Consider the following 21753-nt stretch of genomic DNA (forward strand, 5'->3'; position numbering starts at 1 on the left):
GAGTACCCGAACATTTTCTTTCTCCTGTGCATGAATTGTGGTTATGGATAAATGTTACATGTGTTCATCAAGGTCTTTGTGTTTATCTAAACCTGTTCAAGTGTAATTTCCACTAGCCTAGTTATGTATGAGCTCTAGTATCAGTCTTTTGTACTTTTCACGTTAGTTACATCAGTTCCTAACCATCTCATTCCACATCATGCCAAGCTGAATGTGACTCCAACCTAAAAAAATATTAAGATAATGCCATTATATTGAACTTTTTTCTTGCTTGCAATAGGTGGATGCTTGAATTCTTTAACAAGTTTCAAATATTCAAAAAATGCTATCCAGTATGTAAGTATCACAGGTGGAATTTAACTGCAAATTTACAGTCTTTTACTCATTAAATGATAGTGATGTTTGGTCCTTATTTTGTCAAAATTGGGTTTTGGTCCCTGAGATAATTTGCTGTTCATTTTCCACACTTTCATATTCCTGACTTTCAGAATAACCCACACAAACCTTTCCTACAGAGATATATCCATTTGCAAATCACATCCATCTGAATATTATATAATTTAGTGAAGTTACTGCTTGTATAATCTACTATTGTCAAGATGCAGAGACTTAAATTATCTAAAACAGTTGAATAAATATCCTCAAACTCTTTTAGTGCTTTCCTTGCATCTGGCAGTGCCCACAAGTGTTCTTCAAATTACAGTGGGTAAAAATGTGCCCTTTAAGTTTCAAATATATCAAAATGAAGAACCTTCACCAAAAGAGCCATAGACCCATTTCATTCAGTCATCCATTTTCAAGGTCACATTAAGCACGATTATGGTTAGACATCCAAGTAATTAGTTTCTTCATTTCTCTACTTTTGAGTCTTTAGTAAATCTGTGAGGTAATTCAATGGAAAATGCTGATACACCACTGAAAGTCAAAGGGGTGAAAAGCAGTAGTCTGACCCTTGTAAATGAAAACAGAATAGGGTCCAGAAAAAGGAGTGAAGTACCAAGAAGACAGAAGGAGACTTTTAAGTATGCTTAAATCTCCAAAACAAGATTAAAGGACTCCCTCCATTAAGGAAAGGAGGATGTCTAAACAAGCTCCAATAATTTTCATGTAAAAAATGCAAGAAAGGGAGCATGCATGATCATGAGTTTCCAGGTCTATCTCTACTCATACTGTTTCAGCCAGATAATATTAGGCTGTCAACATCTGACTAACCCATGTTTCATGATGAGACAATGTCTCAGAGGACTTTGTGTACTTAATGGCAATCAAAATGGCAAAGACTGAACAATGCTACCAAACACTGGCTTTTTAATAGGGAACTACTAAAATCTTACAGCTCTCTTTGAGAACATGAAACTAAAATCTCTTTTAGCAGGAACTGACAAACTGTCCCTGATGAGGAAATGAGCACTGCTGAGATCTTACCAGATTCATATTGAATCAAATAGAAAAGCAATCTGCATTACTGGATGTGTCACCACTGATCCAAAGGCCAGCACAGCAGAAGACAGGAGTCTGGTGTTACAGACATCTGGTGTTATATATAGTACTTAACCAGTATGAAAGTCAGCCTTGCTGAGGCATGGAACATGCCCATAATGAAAGAGATTTCCTAGAATAAATGCCAATATCGACACCACAGCCAAAGCAGAAAGGAAGATGCCTGGGAGATCACTGATGGCAGAGACTCTGTCTGCCATGTCAAGGTGCCTAAAGTTTTATTTAAAGTATAACCACTTTAGGCAAAGTGTTAGGTAGGATCACTTAAGATGAAACCCCCAGTTCTTCCAGTCAAACTTTAAGTGAGAAGTTGTCATGTGGGAAGACTTTGGAGAACTTGATCTCTTAGGACAGATAAGAAGCAAGTGCAGAAGGGAAAGGGTAATTATGATGTCTGCTTCCCAAACCCCCAGTCTTTGGGAATATATTTTCTAGCAGGTTTGGGTTTTTGTGTGGGTTTTTTTTTTTGTTGGTTGGTTGGTTGATTGGTTTTGTTTTGTTTTGGTTTTGGTTGTTTGTTTTGCCTCTGTTTGTTTGTGGGTTTTGTATTTTTCTTCTTGTTGTTTTTTGGGTTTTTTTTGTTTGGTTTGGTTTGGTTTTTGTTTTGTTTTGGTTTTGGTTTTTTCCTTTTTATCTCTACAGGTCAGAATTCAGAGCTGCAATAGAAGTGAACAACTGGGTGCAAATTACATTTTAATAGTCTGCTCTTTTACTTCCTTTTATTTCTAGCTAGTTGCATAAACAAAATGAGGGACAGTTCTTCTTTTCTTTTCCAAATAGTAAAACATTCCAGCTTTTCTCAAACAGAAAATGAGGAATTTTTACATTTGTAAGTTCTGGTTGATCTTGTTTTGAACTCTGCTGCACTGATCATGTCATTTTATGTGGATCAGTCATATCTGTCATTTGTTACTAAGAGTATTCCTTGTGTTGTTCCTGGATCACTGACAGTGATTTCTGAGCTATACAGAAGAAAAACAACAGAAGATGTTGTTAACAGTTATTATTGATATAAAAGCAACTTATAGCAAGCCACTCAAAGCCCAGGACCCTCAAAGCTATTTTCAAGGCTCTGCGACCACTCAGAGAACATATGTAGTCTCTGCTCTAAAGAATTGCAGTCCAGGATTAGCGTTAGCAGAAGCACACAGGTGGGAGAACATCGGCAAACAGAATACTACCAGGAAGAATAATATGTAGCAGTCATAGCTTCATCAACAGGCTGACTCTTGTCAAGTGTGTTTTGTAGGCATCACAACAAAGGGGGATTTTTAGGTAAGATCATGAGGATATCTTCGCCTGCTAAAGGAAGCTTCTCTGAAGCTTGGAAAAGCAGTAAGACTGAAATAAAATAAGACCCTGGGAAGGACCACCATGTGAGGTTAGTGGGAGGCAGTAACTGGCCTGAATATGTGATGAGAAGCAGGTAAACTTCCAAAGGCTTTGAAAGTCATGTATAGAAAATTTGCCTGTTAGTGGGGTATTAGTGGAGAAATGAGATAAGGAAAGGGATGAACAAAGAAGAGATGAGGAGAAAAGGGGGTCACTGCCACAACAGCAGGCTGTGGAAATGTGGGGTAGCATTTGGGTAGGTATGTTGCAACTTCCAAGGCTAGAAAAAAATTACAGAAACATGATAGAAACCTGGCCAGTAGTTTTAGCTGCTAAACCTCCCTAGCTCCACTCTTAAGCAGGGGCAGCTCGGACAGTGAGTCTTGGAGAGATATGGAAGGATGTTCTCCCTCCTCCTTCTTGGTGACCAGAGTGTGAGCAGGGTAGGGGAACAGAAGATTGGGCTCCCACACAGAGGTGTGCTCAGCTGCAGGCGCAAGACACAGAGAAGGAAGCTTGGAAGTGGGGAGGAGAAGATTCACAACTAAGATGAAAAATCATAAGAGATGAGAAAGCCAAATGAGGGAAAAACACAGAGAGGGTTTCAGGTTGCTCCTTCCTTTTTTTTTTTTTTTTTTTTTTTTTTTAGATGTATATTTTTCTCCTGCTTGGTAAGGAGACTGCTTGGCTTTGGAAGCCTTGAATTTCTCTTAAAGGTGTGAACTGTACCCTCCTCGAAGAGGTGAACTGTATACTCAGCATGCCTTTGCAGACTTCCTGGAGCACAGAGGTAGGACTATAAGGAGAGTCACCATTGAGGAGGGCATGTCCTATGGCAACTGGGCCATGACATCCCAGAAGGCACCGGTCAGGGAAAGAATCAGTCATACAGATAATGGATCAGGTTACATTTATCAGCATATGGACTCATGTTTAGAAATCCTTAACATAGAAACACAATGAATGTTATCTTAAGAGACTATAAAAACATACATTACCTTTCAATTCCAATAGTTGCACTCAATTGGTGCTCTTTACAAGAATAAAGAGGCAGACAGACAGGCAAAAGAACAAAGAGGTAGACAGAAAAACAAATGTATAACAGATAAACTAACACATAGACATAAACAGACAGATAAAACCTACCTTTTATAGCTTTTTCTATGTAAGGTTAGTAGCAGGATTTTCCCAAGGAAGGAAAAGGAAACCCATGAAATTTGCACCTGAAATATAAAAGTTACAAAATAAAATAGTCAGATTCTGCTTCCTCGAAAATGGAGATGATCTTGTAAATGAGGTCAAGGCTACTTCTTCATTTTTCAAAATGCATTAACATTTTAAAGGCTTCAACCAGACACAAGTTTTTTTAAGATCAGCTCAAAACCTCTGTCTCACGGGATCACAGAATGCCTCGGATTGGAAGGGACCTCTGGAGATCATCTAGTCCAACCCACCTGCTAAAGTAAGTTCTCCCAGAGTATATCGCACAGGAAAGTGTCCAGGTGAGTCTTGAATGTCTCCAGAGAAGACTCTACAACCTCTCTGGGCAGCCTATCTGAGCATGTTCTACCTGATACCTCAGTCCTTTAAGACTGACTTCTTATTGTCAAGAAAAATAAAACATCTTTCTAAATAGAGATCACATATGTGTGTTCCAGTTAAGCATTCCCTTCCCCAGTAAACACACATATTCACTAGACATGAAGAAATGCAGTTTTACAGGCTTCTGTAAGACCTGTCAGTTAAACAATCTTTGGATAATTAAAAGGTTGGAAAATAATAACAGGCCACATACTTAGGTAGCATTAAGCTATAGGTTCCTCAAATCATTGAGGTGATGCTGGTCCAGGCTGCTGTCTGGCTTAGCAATTTTACTTGGTTACTTTTCTCAAAGTCAGATGAGATACAGTCCTGCTTCCAGCCAGTGGGACATGCCACTGGCTCCTATTTGGCAGAAGCTTAAAATGACACAGTGTTATTTATCTACCTCTTCTGAGCCTTTGGCTTCTCAGAGTCTTCACTTTCTTCCTCCAAGAGCTGCACATCGAGTAGTGGTGATGCCGATGGCCTTTGCTGGCTGGATTATTCTTTGATAGAGTGAATTTCACACTTTGCTCCATCTAGACCAGCAGTTTCATAACAGCCTCACTCCAAGACCAGAATATGTCGGATTTAATTGGTTTGCAGAAACTCACACTTGTCACCAGAATGAGATCCTCAGCTCTGCACCACCTTGCAAAGTGCTGCTGAGAGTAACTGCACATATCCCAAATTTCTCAAAGGTGCTCCTGACCTTGCAAAGCTCTGGAATTGGGACGATGCTGTAGCCATTCGCTACTGCTTTAGTCTTGCTGCTCTGCTCTGCTGATGAAAGTAGGCCTACAAGATCTTTGTGGCCTCCAAAATTTCTTCCTTTCCTGAATTTTCAGCATGTTATACATGTCTCTCTCCAAGCCTCTTGCTAAGCAGAACAGACAACTAAATTTTGCAATTAAGTCTCATACTGCAGAAGAAACTGTCGACTAGTAAACACTGACTTCCTAAAAGGACTCAAATTAATGGGTAAAGTGTTTTATTAAATTAGCAGCCCAAATCTGCATGCCAGCAAAAGCTCCTAGCTTCTGATTACCTCAGGGAACAAAGAAGACTAGAGCGTGTTTATAAATAGTGGCAGTGGGCTTAGCATATGTTACCTTATTTCCTAGATAACTATTAATTAGCCATGCAGAAGAACCAGATCCTTAGTAGGAAGAAATCTTTGTAGCTCCCCTTAAATCAATGTTGATGTGCTGCTTTCACAAGGAAAAGATTTGATTCTTAATTTTCAGCAATTTTACTTCTTTCCTGTGATTCACTGCATTGCACAAGTTTCCACCAAGCTTTCTGCAGTAGTAGCTTGTTGCTTTAAAATGTGTGCGGACTTTATTTTTAAACACAGAATTCAGTGTTTCATTTCTGAAAACATGATATTTGCAACCGATTTGAAATAATCTCTGGATCCTGAAAGTAAACCATTACAGATTTCATCCCCTAAAGCAGGAAGAAAGATCTGAACATACTGAACCAGGCAAAAGCTTTAAACCTGATAGAGGTCCATATCTGAAAGTGGAGGATTCATCTTCTGCCAGGTCTGAGCACAGAACATGAGACTTTTTTCATTTGAATCCCTACAGAATCTAAACACTGGGTCCTTTGTCTGAACAGGTGCTCTTCTCTCTCTTTTTTTTTTTTTTAATTTTTTTTTCTTATGTGACAAGCAGGAATTAAAGGTTATGCCATTGACTTTCAGTCTTGATAAACAGCTGTACCTTTGTCATGGCTACTTCCTACTGTTCTTTCCCCAGTGGATCTGCATGTATTTCATTGCAGACAGATCTCACCAGGTTAAAACCCCTTCAGGTGTACAACTGAAGACAGACTGAACTGCCAGACCCTCTGGCAGCAAAACAGGTATTTGCACTCATTTTAGTGTGAATTAGAGGCAGCCTAAAATGGAAACCACAATAATGAGGAGGCAACCGCCCTTTTCATCCATGCAGTCATTTCTGCTGCTTTTTCAGGAAGCAGGATAATAATGGGGTGTGGAAGGAGAAGAGATGGGGCAAGACTGAAGTGGTTTCCTGTGGAGTATCTCCAGGAACATCATTGAAGAGCAAACCCCTTGTAGATGAATGAGGAACAGTCACCAACCTCAACTGCTACCTCCATGAACTAAAATGTGCCAGGATGGGAGCAGTGTCTGAAGATGAAATAGTAGTGTAAGGGAGAACTGGAGTTTCTTTATGTTTGACCTCAGTGGCCTACTTGAAGAGTAAATTAATATTCTTCAGAGGGTATTTGAGTGTGTTTTCCAGCAACTATGCCTGACCAGTATGAAGAATCCGAAGATAGCTCCACCTGGCTTTATTCCCTTGGGTTGAGAAACCCAGTGTATATGTGTGCCTATTGAGCCCATGTTCTTGTTTCTTTTCCTGGGTCCTTAGAGTCAAAATCAAAACCAGGCCCCGCTGTTCCTTATAATTAAATTTCAGTAACTCAAGCTGGGTGTTTTTATTTTGACTAGTGACTTAAAAGTTTTGGCATTTAAATGGCCTGAGCTATATTTCAAAGTTAACATTGAGAAACTTCACACATATATTAGCATTATTTGTCTGTTGGCAAACTCAACAAAATACCACTGCGTTGATTTACATAGTGAAGGTTATCTTTGCTAACAGAAGGACTCAGAATTTCATTATTTAAAATATGAGGATGAATCTCATCACAGTGCAAGAGGCTACAGATGGCATTCCACACAACTTGCCACCTGAGTCAAGGGCAGAGGTGAAGTTTATATTGTGCACTGAGCCCGGTCTTCAAATATACTTAAAAGATCCAAAAACCAAAACCCACACAACATTATCTGTGGCCAGGACAGATCTGACTGCAGGATGAGGACTTTTCCTTTCTGGTACTTAGGTTTGTTTCTCTTTGTCTGTCTTCTCTCTAATTTATTTATAAGTCATTGGTGACATTTATGCCATACATGGGCAGTTTGTGATGCAATAAACCAGTAATAGGCTCAGTTTTCATTGCCATTTCTATATTTGAGTATTTTAGTACATCAAAATCTGGATATAAGAAGTATTAACAGTCTTATGCCAGCAGAAAGAAATTAATTTTATGCCTGCCTCTGCACAGAAGCCAAAAGCTTCAGGAAACAGGATATCTTCCCATAAGCATCTTTTCAGATGCAATTAGGAGAGGGGAAGGTAAACAGTGAAATGCAAGCTTCAGGGTTGACAGCACAGCAGTGAGATATGATCGTCCGTGTGATGATACATATGATTTACAATATGTTTCTGACTTGCACTCCAGGACTCCAGTACTTATTGATGATCTAGGTGGAATTCGGTTCCTGCTTTCATCAAGCCTTGTCCTGTGGGAGCCCAGCCACAACATGGAGCTGTGTGCAGCCTGGCTGGCCAGAGAGGAAGAGTAACTTTTGAAAGTCTGAGTCCCCCTTGCGTTGACACAAATCCTGGGAACCAGCATGCACAACCTGAAGAAAGCAGCAGCTACAGTATCTTTTGCATACCCCATCAGCAGTGATGCACAGCACCAGGTTCATGAGATAGGAAGCTGTCTTTACTTTCTTGCTGCAGCTATTCCTATCCCAAGCCTGAGGCCCTGGAGAGAAGGATGGAGAATGCTTACTGAACCTACCCAGGAGAAGCAAGTAATCCTTGTGGGAAGTCAAGTGAAGTCACCACAGCTACATCTGGCATGTTCTGGGTGAATGTTTTCCTGACCACAGGCAGCCATACTATACAACTGAGTAAGAAACAAATGAGCACAAGAGAAGAAAACTAACAAGAGAGGACAAAAGCCTCTTATTGCCAAGACAAACAGGGAAGCAATGAATGATGATTACTGATGGATAATAATCCAGAATTAATAGAGAAGGGCAACAGCAAAAGCTGTGCGCAAAACACAAACATTTTATAATAAGGGTAAACAGTGACATTAGCAGGGTGACCAGAACTCATTGCCTGTTCACATAGTACTTATCTGCATTATGCGACATGACTGATGGCAGTGATTAGGGATAGAACATTACCATGGGAGGTTCTATAATTTTATCACAAGAGACTTTCCACAAGAGGAAAGCTGTTCCAGAGCTGAATGAAGACACTAGCTTTTGTTCTTGTTATTATTGGTGTTTTAAATTTAAATCAGTCTCAGATACATAGCCCTATCTGGGAAGAATGTTAAGCTACGGAGGCTTGAGGGCAGCTGCCAACTTAAGCACAACTAAATTCAGCGAGAAATGTCAAGCAGAAGTGGGAGCAATAGCACACTGTGTTAAAACCCAGGATTACAAAATCTCTGCCCATCAGAGAGACAAGAAGAATGTAGATAGCCTCATATTATTATTTTTAATGCAGTAAAGCCTAGAGGCTCCAGCCAATTACCAGGCTCCACTGAGCACAAGGAGGCATCACAAAACAAAAACATGGAAACAGACCAAACCCTGTCCCAAGCCATTTTGGGAAAACAGAAATGCTAATTGACATTTTAGCTACCTATCAGTTTGGTGACTTTGACTACTATGCTTTGATTAATCCAGGGCAATTCCATCCCTACCTTATGTCCCAAGAGAGCCCAACTAAAGAGCAGATTTGGAACTTATTTTACAAAATCTCAAGCACTGTCACTTCTTTTTTGAACTCAAGAGACCTCTGGGTGCTTAGCGCATCCCGAGATCAGGGCACCTTGCCTAGTACTGAAATAGGGAGGGAAAGAGTTGTCTCTGCGGGGCTCTGGCTGTGCAGCCCTGGCTCTCAGTTCAGTGCTTCCCTTCCTAGAGTTTCCTCACCCCTCTGAGACACAATGCATCCTCTCCAGCCTCCTCTTGTGGTCCTTCCTTGATCTGCATCCTCTCAGCTGTGCCAGTCCCTCTTGCTCGAGGATGACCAACCGGGTGCTGAGGTTTCACCCTGCCCATAAGCTCTATGTCCCAAGCAGAACAATGCAGTGCCTGTCCCTGCGTGGTGCTGAGCGTGGCGCAGCAAGGCTGGGAACACAGGGAAACGGTTTGCCTCTCCACCACAGAGGAAACCAGCCAGGAGGAGATATCCAAGAGACAAGTTCTGAGAGTTTGCAGGGAGCTTAGGCAGACAAAAGGATATGCAGGTGTACACAAACATGCCTCCGAACTTAAACCCTTCCATCCTCTTTCCTGGGATTGTCGTGGCATCTTTGGGAGATTTACTTAAGGGCTGGAGCAGAGACATTTCAGTGAGCTTGGAATTACTCTGATCTAGCAAAAAAACAAGCTCGCACCTCCCTTTGTGTGCAAAAGTTTCCTGCGGTTGCAGAGAACAAACGCCGGCAGGAGCTGCGGGACTTTGGCAGCCGTCTGCTCCGAGTGCGCCTCCTGAAGGGTCCTGCAGGGCACGTAAGGGCTGTTCAATCACGGATGTGCGTTTACACACACACACAAAGTCGTAAAAAACCCTGAGCCTAGGAGACGCTGGATTTCTGAAAGTTTATGTGTAAGGCAGGCGATGTGATCCGGTGGGATGTGCAGCCCCTGCAGCAGCGGGACCGGCCGCGCTGCGCTGCAGAGCCCCTTGCCCGCCGGGAGGGGCTGACGGACCTGACCTGCCTGCTCGCTCCGGCTGCGCTCCTGCCCCACACCATTCTGACCACCCAAGCCCTTCCCCGCACACCCAGCTCCGGCACCAAGCGGCACCTGCAACGCCGGTGTGGGACGGGGCAGCGAGGCAGCCACCCCGCACGACCGGTGGGGTCCGTGGGGAGCCAGGCATCACCCAGCCCCGCGGCGCAGCGGGGACAGTGCGAGAAAGGATGGGGTCAGGTGAAGGGCCAAGGGGAACCGCAACCCTCAGCCCCGTGACACCCCGCGTCGGGCTGAAGGGGGTTGGGGGTGCTGCTCCCCACCCGCGCTGCGGTGGGGCAGGGGCGGGGAATGAGCCCTGGCTCCTCCCGATGCTTTCGAGGGCAGGGGCGGGGGCTGGCAGAAGGGCGGTGCGCGGGGCCGAGGCGGGCAAGGCCCCCCCGTCGGACGGCGGTGGGTGCGCGAGGGTGGGAGGGCCGAGGGAGGCAGCGGCTCCTCCTCCGCAGGCAGGCGGGCAGCCCGCCCGGGAACGGCACCGGTTGCTCGGTGCCGGCGGAGCCGCGCCGCGCCGCCAGCTATATAAGGCGCGGCGACTGCTCGCCGCTCCCTCACAGCGGCCCGTGTCCGCGGCTGCCGGTCTGGGCTGAGGCCGGGCCCCGACAGCATGGCCCGCGGCGGGGCGCCATGGGAGGTGGTCTCCCCCGCTGCCTCTCGCGGACCCTCCTCCTGCTCCTCCCGCGGCGGCGGCTGCAAACTTGCTGCGGCGGGCTGCGTGTGAAGACAGGGTCCAGCGGGGCGGCTCCGCTCCCCTCGCAGCCCCCGCCGCTGCGGCCGCGCCGTCGCGCCCGCAGCCCGGAGGGCGAGGCCGCCGCCCGCGGGCATGCGGCGCCGCCGCTGCGCCCGTCGAGACGCGGTGCGGGGCCGCGGGCGCCGGGGCTGCACCTAGGGGCGGCCGGGGCGGGAGCCCCATGCCCGGGGCTCGCTGTGCTCCGCGGGGAGGCGGCGGGGCAATGAGCTGGCGGGGCCAGGGGGCACGCCTGGCCCCCGGTTTGCTCTGCTCCCTCGCCCGCGGGGAGTGAGGTTCCGCGCGGAGCCCGCTCGGTGCTCCCGGAAGAGCGGGCGGGCGGGAGGTGGTGCCGGCGCAGGGATGCTGCAGCCCTTCCCCGGTGCCGACGGGGTCCTGCCGGGGTAGCAGCCCCGCCGTGCCGCGCCGCACCCCGCCGTCTGCGGGGGCGGCGGCCGCGGAGGGATGGAGCCTACCGGCCCCTGTCAGGCGCCGCTGCTCCCCGCCAACGACTCTTACCATGGCCGAAACTGCACTGCCCAGGAAGGGACCTACCAAGATGCCACCCCTCTCTCCTGGAAGATCGTGCTCACCGTCGTCCTGGCGCTCGTCACCCTGGCCACGGTGCTCTCCAACGCCTTTGTCATTGCCACGGTCTACCAGACGAGGAAACTCCACACGCCGGCCAACTATCTTATCGCCTCGCTGGCCGTCACCGACCTCCTCGTCTCCATCCTTGTCATGCCTATCAGCACCATGTACACTGTGACTGGCAAGTGGACGCTGGGCCAGGTAGTCTGCGATATCTGGCTGTCCTCGGACATCACCTGTTGCACGGCGTCCATCCTGCATCTCTGTGTTATCGCCCTGGACCGTTACTGGGCGATCACCGACGCCGTCGAGTACTCCACGAAACGGACTCCCAAGCGTGCAGCGGGCATGATAGCTTTGGTGTGGGTCTTCTCCATCTGCATCTCCATGCCCCCTTTGTTTTGGCGGCAGGCAAAGGCCGAGGAAGTCTCTCACTGTGTGGTGAACACGGACCACGTCCTCTACACTGTGTACTCCACGGTGGGAGCATTCTACTTCCCGACGCTGTTGCTGATAGCCCTCTACGGGAGGATCTACGTGGAAGCCAGATCGCGGATTTTGAAGCAGACGCCAAAGAAAGCAGGTAAAAGACTAACGCGGGCTCAGTTAATCACAGACTCCCCGGGGTCGTCCTCCTCCGTCACGTCCATAAACTCCAAGGCCCCCGAGGGATCTAGCGAAACGAGCTCTCCCGTGTACATGAACCAGGTGAAGGTGAAGGTCTCGGATGCCCTGCTGGAAAAAAAGAAGCTCACGGCCGCTAGAGAGCGGAAAGCTACAAAGACTTTAGGAATTATTTTAGGAGCCTTCATCGTCTGTTGGCTGCCCTTTTTCATCCTCAGCCTGGTGTTGCCTATTTGCAAGGACGCTTGCTGGTTCCACATGGCCATCTTTGACTTTTTCACGTGGCTTGGATATCTCAACTCCCTCATCAACCCCATCATCTATACTATGTCTAACGAAGACTTCAAACAAGCTTTCCACAAACTCATACGTTTCCGATGCACAAGCTGAAAATTTTGAATGCGATGTGTTCTCCGGGGCTGCCCCCATGCACGCCCGTGCCCGACGCCACAGGTAGGTGCGATCCCTGCGCCCCCGCCTTGGCGAGCGGCGATGCTTGGGGCGGGAAGGCCGGGGAGTGGGGAGGGATTGGGAATGGGGGGGAGGAAGTATGACCCCACCAATAGCTTTTTCATCCCATCTCGGGCAGGACTGGCTGCTTTCTAGCCCTCTCTGAGGGGTGGGGGCGAGCCCCAAGGGCGGGAGGCGGAAGCGCCGTGCAAGGCTCCCTGCGAGCCCAGCTGTGCCTAGTCGTGCCGTGCTGTGCTGCCGGTCGGGACAGCCCGACACTCCCCTGACTGGTGTTCAGCCCCTTTGCAAGTGGCGGCGAACAGCGGAGATGTTGCACGCTCCTGACATTTCACAGTGGGTGTGTGTCGTTCCCTCCTCGGCCCCCCCCCCCGCCCAGCTCACAGGGAGTGACTCACGGCGATCTGCTCTTTATTCCAGCTATTAAACCAATATGCCGCCATTTCGTATGCTAATGCCCGTGTTTAGACCAATTAGTGCTAAACGGCATTTGCTTTCCATTCCGGCGGGCCGAGCCGAGCCGGACCAGGGCAGGACAGGACAGGGCCGGGCCGGGCAGCCCCCCCGCCGCGGCGGCGTTCCCCGGTGCCGCCTCCCGGCCGCCGCCGGCAGCTGGAGGCATTGCCGGGCAGCCGGGGATACAAACACCTTCGCAGGGAGTCGGATGAAGTCCCGGTGCCAGCGTCGGTTGTTTGTTTGTTTGTTTGTTTGTGTTTTTTTGTTTTGGTTTGGTTTTGAAATGAATTAAGGTACGACAGGCCCCAGATTAAGGCTGCTGGTAAAGTTCAGCCTACTTTCTGGCCTCCTTACGGCTCTGGCGGCTCCTGCTGGGAGCAGGCATCCTGCGAGGAAAGCTGCCTTTCAGCCCCGAGAAAGGCTCAACACCTTTATGTTTCTCTTCTCGCACTGAAAAGCTGTGCCTTTCTGTGCCTCTGACAAAAGTAGCTGCCAGCTAATCGCTAAACTCAGCGCCACATTCTGCAGAATACGTACTTGCCTTTATTGTGATACTTTAATAATTCTGCCAATCTTTTGCTTTTTGTCTGCAGAATCAAGTCGCTATTGTAAAGACCTACTGCTTGAAACTTCCCCAAGCCCAGTTGCCAGACTCATGATGCTGCAAAAACGTCAATACATACTGCCACCAAACTGCTCAGCTCTGCATTTCAGCGTAATGACTCTGGCAGAGATGCTGTTCCAATAGTCACGCAGATCAGTTGCAAAAAAAAAAAACCAACTAAAAAAGAGGGCAGCCTCGAATCAAGGTCTATAATTCACCCGGACTGAAGAAAAACTTTGAGAGTAAACTCTATTTATTTTGCAGGCTTAACTTCTTAATTTGTTCTCCGGCCAGTTGTAGGGGTGTGCACAAGAGCACAGTTGTCTCTGTCTGTATTGGTAGCATAGTTGTACTTCTGCACACCTGTAATTTCTTTCTTTCAGTGGAAAGAGTTGCTCCCTTCACTTATGAGGCCAAGAGGAGAAAAAAATCAGCGTTTAAAATAGGAGCATTGCAGTAAATTCTGTAACTGACTCCTTCAGCTGAACATGTGTGAGAAGTGACAGTGTGCAAAAGTTATGTCTGTATTCCAGAACAATAAAAAAAGCAAATGCTGTAGAAACGAGTTGTAGACCTGTTCAACTGCACTGCATATCTATAGTCTGTCCTCATAGTTGCCTTTATAAAGTAAATACTTCTTGCTTCTACTCCATAAATGAAGAGCAGAAATCAAGAAGTCCAATGACCTTTTCTGTAAACCAGCTGGGAATAGAAGTAGCAGTTTGATGTTGTAACCATGTTTTCCATTTTGTGTCTGTTGCACACCCTTACTGCATGAACCACTGAGAAATTTAGAATTCTCTAAGTAATTACATTATTTAGTGTATTTTGTAAAGAAGTGAAGCGGTCTGCTCTTTCAGAAGAGCTATATCACCTGCAAAATAAATACCCATGAATTATGAATTAACTGATGTTAGTGAAACTACTCTCCTTTCTACTTCTCTCCTATTTCTTTTTCTTTTTTTTTTTTTTTCTTGATCAGACCTGAAGACAGGTCTATGCATATTCAGCAGTCAAAGAGTTTCAGGATATGGTCCACCTGCTGTGATAGAACTGCATTGATTGTTCCTCCTATGTGTAAATGAAAATGAGCATAAACAATAAAACGCTTTACTGTGTTCTCAACAGTGTTTGGTAGCAATTGTGTGATTGCAAGGAATATTTATTAATTTACCTGGTTTCTCAATATTGACTTTTTAGGTAATGCTGATTTGATGAGTCACTCAAGAAAGCAGTTGTGAAGGCTGAAATTGCAATCTTCGATCAGTGGTCAGGTTTTTAACAAGCAGCTTTGCTTTCATCCTAACCAGTACTGTTAGGTATAATTCTTACTACTTTTATATAATCCCAGATTAAATTTTTCAGTGTTGTTTTTTTTTTTTTTTTTTTTTTACAAATACTTTTCTTACTCCATTAAAATCAAACAGAACTTATTTTAGCACTTAGTGGATATTGCAATCAATGTTCTTTTAAAACGGTATGTGTATATTCTAGATGGGGGCTGTTATAAAGACTGGAAAAGTCTTACATGATTTATCTACCTGTTATTCTTCAGAGACTCATTCAAGTAATAAGGTTTTATTTACCTAACTGAATAGTAAAGAAAGAACTTCACCCTCTGTGCCTCTGAAACTTTCATTAACTGTGAAGAGGAAGATGTGGTCATGGGCATGAAAGAAGTCTGCAAGATAAAAATTACAGTAGTGGAAAATGAACATTTTCAGTAATTTGCAGAAATTCAGAAGACATGCCTCAAAATTGCACACCTCTAAAAAAGGACTACTATACAGTACTTCTAGAAAGTACCCTCCTAAATTATTAAAGTCAAATATGATTAAAGGAATTTTCTAAAATGCTAGCTTATTGAAGTACTTATATTCCTTTTAAATTTATTTTTTTTCCATACATGAAGTAAAAAACCCAAGAAAGATAGCATCAAACAACGCTTAACCTATTCTCATTTATAATTTTCTTTTCTTGTAGAATGAATTTTGTTTACCCCCAATTCTTAGCAAAATCACTGGGCTTCTTATTTGTCTAAAAATGGAAAATGAAACTATAAAATGAAAATTTTCAGCATTTCCACAGAAAGTTGAGTCTTCTGTCAGTTTTACAAAGTTACGTGACTTGAAGAGCACAAGGTTCAGGAGCTGGACTTTCCCAGTGCTCACACGGCTGGAGTATACGTTCATCTTCAGCAACTGGCAGCAAATACTCCCAGCTCCATGTTGCGAGGATTTTGCTGAGAAGCAGTGAAGCTAATTCATCAAGAAATTATTCTTCCAAGCTTATGCTGAGGCTCTGAACTTGCTGCTGAACAAACATTTCAGATAACCATGGTCGCTGTTGGGAAGACGGTGTGAAAGCTGCGGTGAGTGACTTGGGGACAGAGGAGAAGCTAACCAGATCCCTGCTGAGATGCCTGCTAGTTAAAGGCCTCGTGCCAGCTGAGCAGCCTCATCTAGTTCAGAAAACCGTCCCCACAGGGCGATAGATAGAGTGAGGACACACATCTGTTTGCAGTGAAAGAGAAGAAATGTAGGGTAATCATCACTCAGTGCTGGGAAATATAGATATGTAAAACATGTTCCAAGATTCACGTAGTGTGTTTTAGGACAGGAAGGCTGGCCCATGGGTGCTTCACTCCTTTGTGACTGATGGAGTGTGTCCTGGCTGAAACCAGGTTTTAAAAGATGTTAGGGTTCAGGGAGCAGCACTAAAGTTTTGACCTTCTCTGGAGAGGTCTGAGGATGTTGCCTTCCTGCCTCTCCACTTCCTTGCTGTGCCTGGTCACTATGTTCTGCCTCTGGGAGATGGAGCGTCTGACATTTTCAGTAGAGAGGCTGTCCTTTCAGTCCATCCCATGTCTGTACACCCATGGAAGAGGCTCAGAGGAACCTGCCTCTCAGCATTATGTTGTTGTAGGAGCCTCTTCATAACCCTGTAGGTAAACTCCAGAAGTGCTTAAGCCCATGTTGTTTCAGTCTTTCATTACTGAAGCAGCATGCCTTCCTCTTATCTATTTATTAGTTGCATTGGGTTCAAACATTGTCACATGCTGTTGTTGAGAAAAATCTCTGTGGGGGTCTGAGATTTGAAGTTGATCACACATTTGCAAACCCCATGCTTCCCATGATTCATGGTAATGGATGTTTGCATGATATTGTTGCTGACTGCAAGCCCTCTGAGACATATGACTGTTCAACAGTAGCTGCAGTTACAGGAACAGCTGTTTGCAGCCCCATAGCTGCAACATTTTCCTAGTATTCCTCAGTTTTTGTTGAGGCATTTCTCACTCTTCCAATTAATAAAACATGGATGCATAACATAGAAACTGAGAGAGAAAATCCCTTGCAATGAACCTTCATACAGCTATGTAGCAGGCTACAAAGTTCCACCTCTTCTGCATGCATAAGAAAATGCCTTGACTGATGTGCCAAGTCTCCATGGGACAAAAGGGATTTCAAGTAATTCCCTGGACATTAAATGTCTATATTCACTGCCACAGTGTTTGAGGAAGGTGGCCTGGCCTTCAGCCTCCAGCAGGGCCATTTGGAGCAGCTGATTACCACACTCTGCCCCTGTCTGCAAAAAGCCAATCTGCCTTCCATTAGCAGAGCAGTCCCACGACTTTCTGTCTCACAGTTGCTGCTCCCATGCTCTCTCGGTCAGAAAGGACCGGGTATTGTCAGAAGTAAGTACATTTACGTAAAAATCCAGATCAGTTTAAAGCAATTCTCTCAGGGAATAAAGTGAAAAAAAAAAAAAGGTAGTAGTAACATTGGAGAACAAGTATCATGATTTGCAACAGCAAAGAGGGCTGAGGAGCATGGCTGAGGGCAGTTCTGTATTCAAGTTGAAAGTGTAAGAGGACCTGAAGCAAAGAAGGAGAACAAGACTCCAAGCCTTGACATGGGTGTAAAGAAGAAAAATCAGGGTTACTACTCTCAGGCCTCAGGACCCCAGCAGACAGGTGAACCAACAATTTCAGAGAGAAGACCCACGCCCAGAGAGGTGTAGGAAAATTACAGGAGTATGTTTATTCAGTAAAGTAGATACTAACTTCTTTTCATATGTTAGGAACCTTTTTGTCCTTAGAGGAACCACACATACTTGAGATATATACTTAATAACCTCTCTGCATCAGGACAGAAAAGTTTGTGGTTCATATTACTTTGACAAAAAAGAGGGTTTTTTTTTACATATTTCAGCAATTAGTACCTAAAGCAAAACACATATACCATTTAAGTGAACGCTCACACAGCAGTGAGTCTGGCTGATAATAATAATGAGCATGAAATATTTAAGCCTAGAATGATCGTATAGAAAGAAATGCAAGCAGAAAATGAAGCTTTTTAATCAATCACGTATTAGGCTGGGAAGATGTAATATAACAGGCCACTCGATAGGTGAGGTGAAAAGGAGATCCACAGGATATCAAAGTTACAATATAGAGATCAAAATCTCTTACTGAGTCATTTTCAAAAGCTGGAGAAAGAAAATCTTTGGTGTTCTTCTCAGAGATCAAACTCCTTGCAGTCAGCCTTATAAAGGAACAAGATTTTTTATTGCCTTTATACAAATAATGCTTTGACGGCTACAAAACAGACAGACTTCATGGCCGCAGGGCTTTCACTGAGTAGTCATATGTTCTGTCTTTTAGGCTGGTCATAAAGAAAATGAAAGACAGGGACAGGGGCTGATTATGTAAAATAACCCCTTTTTGGCATTTCTTTCCATATATGAATCTGAGACAAAAACTAGAATATCAGAAATAAAAGCAAGATCTGGAAAATTTAGTCATTAATGAGTTTACTTTAGATTTCAGGAACATGTTTACGGTAGAATGGGGAAAAATAATACATTTTCCAGAATTCAGAAAAATAGAAATTAATTTCATTATTTCCTTCCATCCAGATACCTTAGGTTTGCCGCTATCCTAACTAATATTGGTTTCATAATATGATTCCTAAGAATCTTGATATTCCCAGGCATGTTCAAATTAATGTTTATTAATACATTCATACCTGCTCTTATATTAAGACACATACTTCCCAAGATCATTCCCTCTTTTCCCTGTAGATTTCAAATGTCAATTACTTTGTGCCATTTTCTACCCGTGCACTGTGTTTAAAACACGAATCTCATTTGCACCCAGCCCTCTGAAATCCAGTTGCTGAAATAATAAGAAACATTGTTTTCCAAAGGAATATTAGGATCAGTACATTTGAAATTAGTGCAAAAACAAGCGAGGTTCCTGTTTCTTATTTACAGGAGAAGGCTGTCCTTCCCTGAACTTGTTTCTTAGAAAACTCTGCTGTAGAACTGAAAGACACAGGTATGACATAAGCCAGACCATAAACCAGTGCAGATATTCAAACCAGCCAGGTGGTCGGGCAGCAAAAGGATATCATAAGTGCTACACTCATACTGGTATACATCTCTCTGACTCACAAGTGACATACCAAAAATCTGCATTTAATTGAGTCCAGAAAGATGCAAAGGATCTGGCAAGGAGAAAAGGATGAGGAGAGTTTCAGGAGTAGTTTATGGGTAAGAGATGATGAAGGAACCCACGTGCCCAGGGACCCCATGGACCATCTCTCCCCTGGGGCTGGGTGGCCCTGACTCAGGGCAGCCCTGACACAGCATGGCCACATGGCTGCAGATCTGGCTGCTGAGAGGACTGTGTTAGGGAAACCAAATCCAGTAGCCTGGTATATATGAGGCTGCACAGTTCCATTTCCCAGGTCCAACCAGTAGTGAAGCTTAACATGTATTCCCAGGTACATGTGTGCAACACATACAAACAGATTGGCAGCCACACAGATCAGTGCAGACAAGCACAGTCAGTGCTCGCACAAACACAAACAGTACCAGTGGCCTCAGAGTGCTCACCTCTTTGGCTAATTGGGATGGAAGTCCACTAGTAAGAATATATATGTGTGTATATATATATATACACACACATATGTGTAAGGTGGATCCTTTCAGCAGCTGGGCTCAAACATTGGATCCCAGTGTCCACAGTTGCTGGCACCTGGACATATGAGCCTCCAATGCTGTAGCTCAACTCCAGCTGCTGGTACAGACCATCTCATGCACACACACACACACACATATTTACACACACATGCACGCATGCACACCCATTAAGGACACCACTATAGCTAGCCTTGGATACCCGGTCTCTCCAGCAGCTTGCTCTGGATTCTTGCTCTTCCATGGTCCCTCACTCCCCGCCCCACACACACATACACACGCACACATGCACAAACACACATACAGCTCTGGCAACTGTCTGGGACTCCCCATGTCCCTCTAGTATTCAGCTCCTCCTGCAGTCTCACCCTTAGAGGCACATCTGTGCACATACACATGAACACACACACAAATAGCTCCCAGGGCACTTCCCCTGCTCTCCAGCTGCTCTGGCTTGATCTTTGTCAGTGATCACACAGTCACTCATGCTGATCTGCCCAGTTTTTGTGCTACAGACACAGAGTCCCTGCCACCCATGATCCCACTGTGGTTATGGGTTCTTAGATGTCCAACCACACACATGCACATAAATTAGAGACTCTCACCCAGGAAAAGAAATTAGAAACAGAGTTTAATCAGAAGACATGACAGACTGCACTGATCAGGCACAGGGTATGGCCAGACAACCATAACAACCAGCCCTTGTTTATACAGGATCAGGACCTTTTACCCCCTTATAACTCCATCATGTCATTTGTTCCTACGCTTGTTCCTCCCCAAATAACCTGGAGCTCTCCCTTTCCCCATTTTTGGTTCCTACACTAAACAACCCACTGTAAGTCTTATGCTATCCCCAAATAGTCTTCCCTTGCATCTCATAATGTGACCCCATGTCCCTAGGTAGTAATCTCCCCCGATCCAAAAGGTGCTCCCGTTGACTCATCATGATGGGTTTAATGCCTGGCTACAGGAACTGAGGCTCCCGTGGGACGACTCTGGGAAGGACCCAGACAGGTTATACCTTCCTCTGAGTCCTAAATTCTGTCCCCCAGAACCAAATGCCATTGTGCCCTGTGCTCTTCTGGGCTTGTGGAAATGGGTCTTTGATGGCCCTATGGCCCATCTTTGATGGGTCTGGAAGGAGCTAGGAGGAGATAGGGTATTATTTGGCTTACCCCACCTGCTGCTGTCTCATTGCTCCTTTGTAGGGGTGCAAATGAGCTTTTTAACATGTAACCTGACATTTTATCTCTTTTAGAAAAAAATGAAAAGGGAATAGCTGGCAGCCACTGTTCCAGATGTCAGAAGACTAAAAGCCTAATACAGGTTAAGCTAAATAGAATGTTAGAAACTATCCACCAAAATATGGCAAGAGCAGAAAAAAGATCCATTGTGAAGTCTTCATGCTGAATGGGTGTATAGACACCATAGACAAGGCATGATTATTTAGATGGCCACTAACCAATCTTCTACAGCTCACAAACAAGTATTTCAGAGCTATCCTCTGTTTCAGGACCTTGTGTGTCAGGTCAGAGCTAAATCTTGCATATCCCAAGTTTAGATCTTGCAAATCAGACTGCTAGATCTGAAGTGCATTTGGTCAAGCTTTCTGAACTTCAATGAATTCCACGCTCATGGAAAAGATGATTGAAGGAGTCATCAGGATAAATTAATCAGTCTCTTTCATTTATATACTTGTGCTATGGGTACAATTTTAGCAGGGACTACCATTAGTTCCTTATGAGATTACCAGTAAGACACTGGACAAATATTGGTGCCTGGGCCATGTGCTTACGCACTTAAATATACTTCTGAGAAGTATATTTACATACAACTAAATCAAGAAACCAATAAGTTCCTTGTTTTCAAATTAGAGTAAGAGATGATCTCTAAAGTCCGTGATTTGGGGCCTCACAGGAACCTTAGGGAGAAGCACTGTCCTTCTCTTGGAAAACAGCCAAGTCCCACAGATGTATTTGAGACATTAACTATTCAACGTTTTCACTAGAGAGGCTGGAAAATCAGTGAGCAAAGACAAGTGATGCTGAGAAGGGCAAAAAAATGTAACATGGGAAAAAGTAATCCTGTCTATGAATGCATAATAAAATCACAAAAATGTTTCTTTTAGACACACTGGGGACACTGTTCTGTGAAAACAACCACAGTCAAAAGTGCAGACAAAGGTTTGCTTATAGAAAACAAGGCAGAAGACAGAATTGTTTCACCTTGTAAATTCCTGTGTCCTCTATCCTGCATACTATGAGAAGGTCAAACCTGTCTCAGAAATTG

At 44.9% G+C, this 21753-nt stretch overlaps 1 protein-coding gene across 1 annotated transcript; it reads left to right on the forward strand.

Annotated features, from left to right (window-relative positions):
* Positions 1–11060: 11060 nt before the first annotated feature.
* On the forward strand, positions 11061–14607 carry HTR1B (5-hydroxytryptamine receptor 1B). Its single transcript, XM_082047882.1, has 2 exons — positions 11061–12407; positions 13472–14607. Exon 1 carries the CDS (start codon positions 11205–11207, stop codon positions 12342–12344), a length of 1140 nt encoding a protein of 379 aa, XP_081904008.1. The 5' UTR covers positions 11061–11204; the 3' UTR covers positions 12345–12407; positions 13472–14607.
* Positions 14608–21753: the final 7146 nt, after the last annotated feature.

This window comes from Streptopelia decaocto (assembly GCF_964273445.1).
Source record: "Streptopelia decaocto genome assembly, chromosome: 3".
Taxonomy (NCBI): domain Eukaryota; kingdom Metazoa; phylum Chordata; class Aves; order Columbiformes; family Columbidae; genus Streptopelia; species Streptopelia decaocto.

Excerpts from the sequence above, each read along its gene's own strand:
- HTR1B (XM_082047882.1), top strand. The coding sequence starts at position 11,205 with ATGGAGCCTACCGGCCCCTGTCAGGCGCCGCTGCTCCCCGCCAACGAC.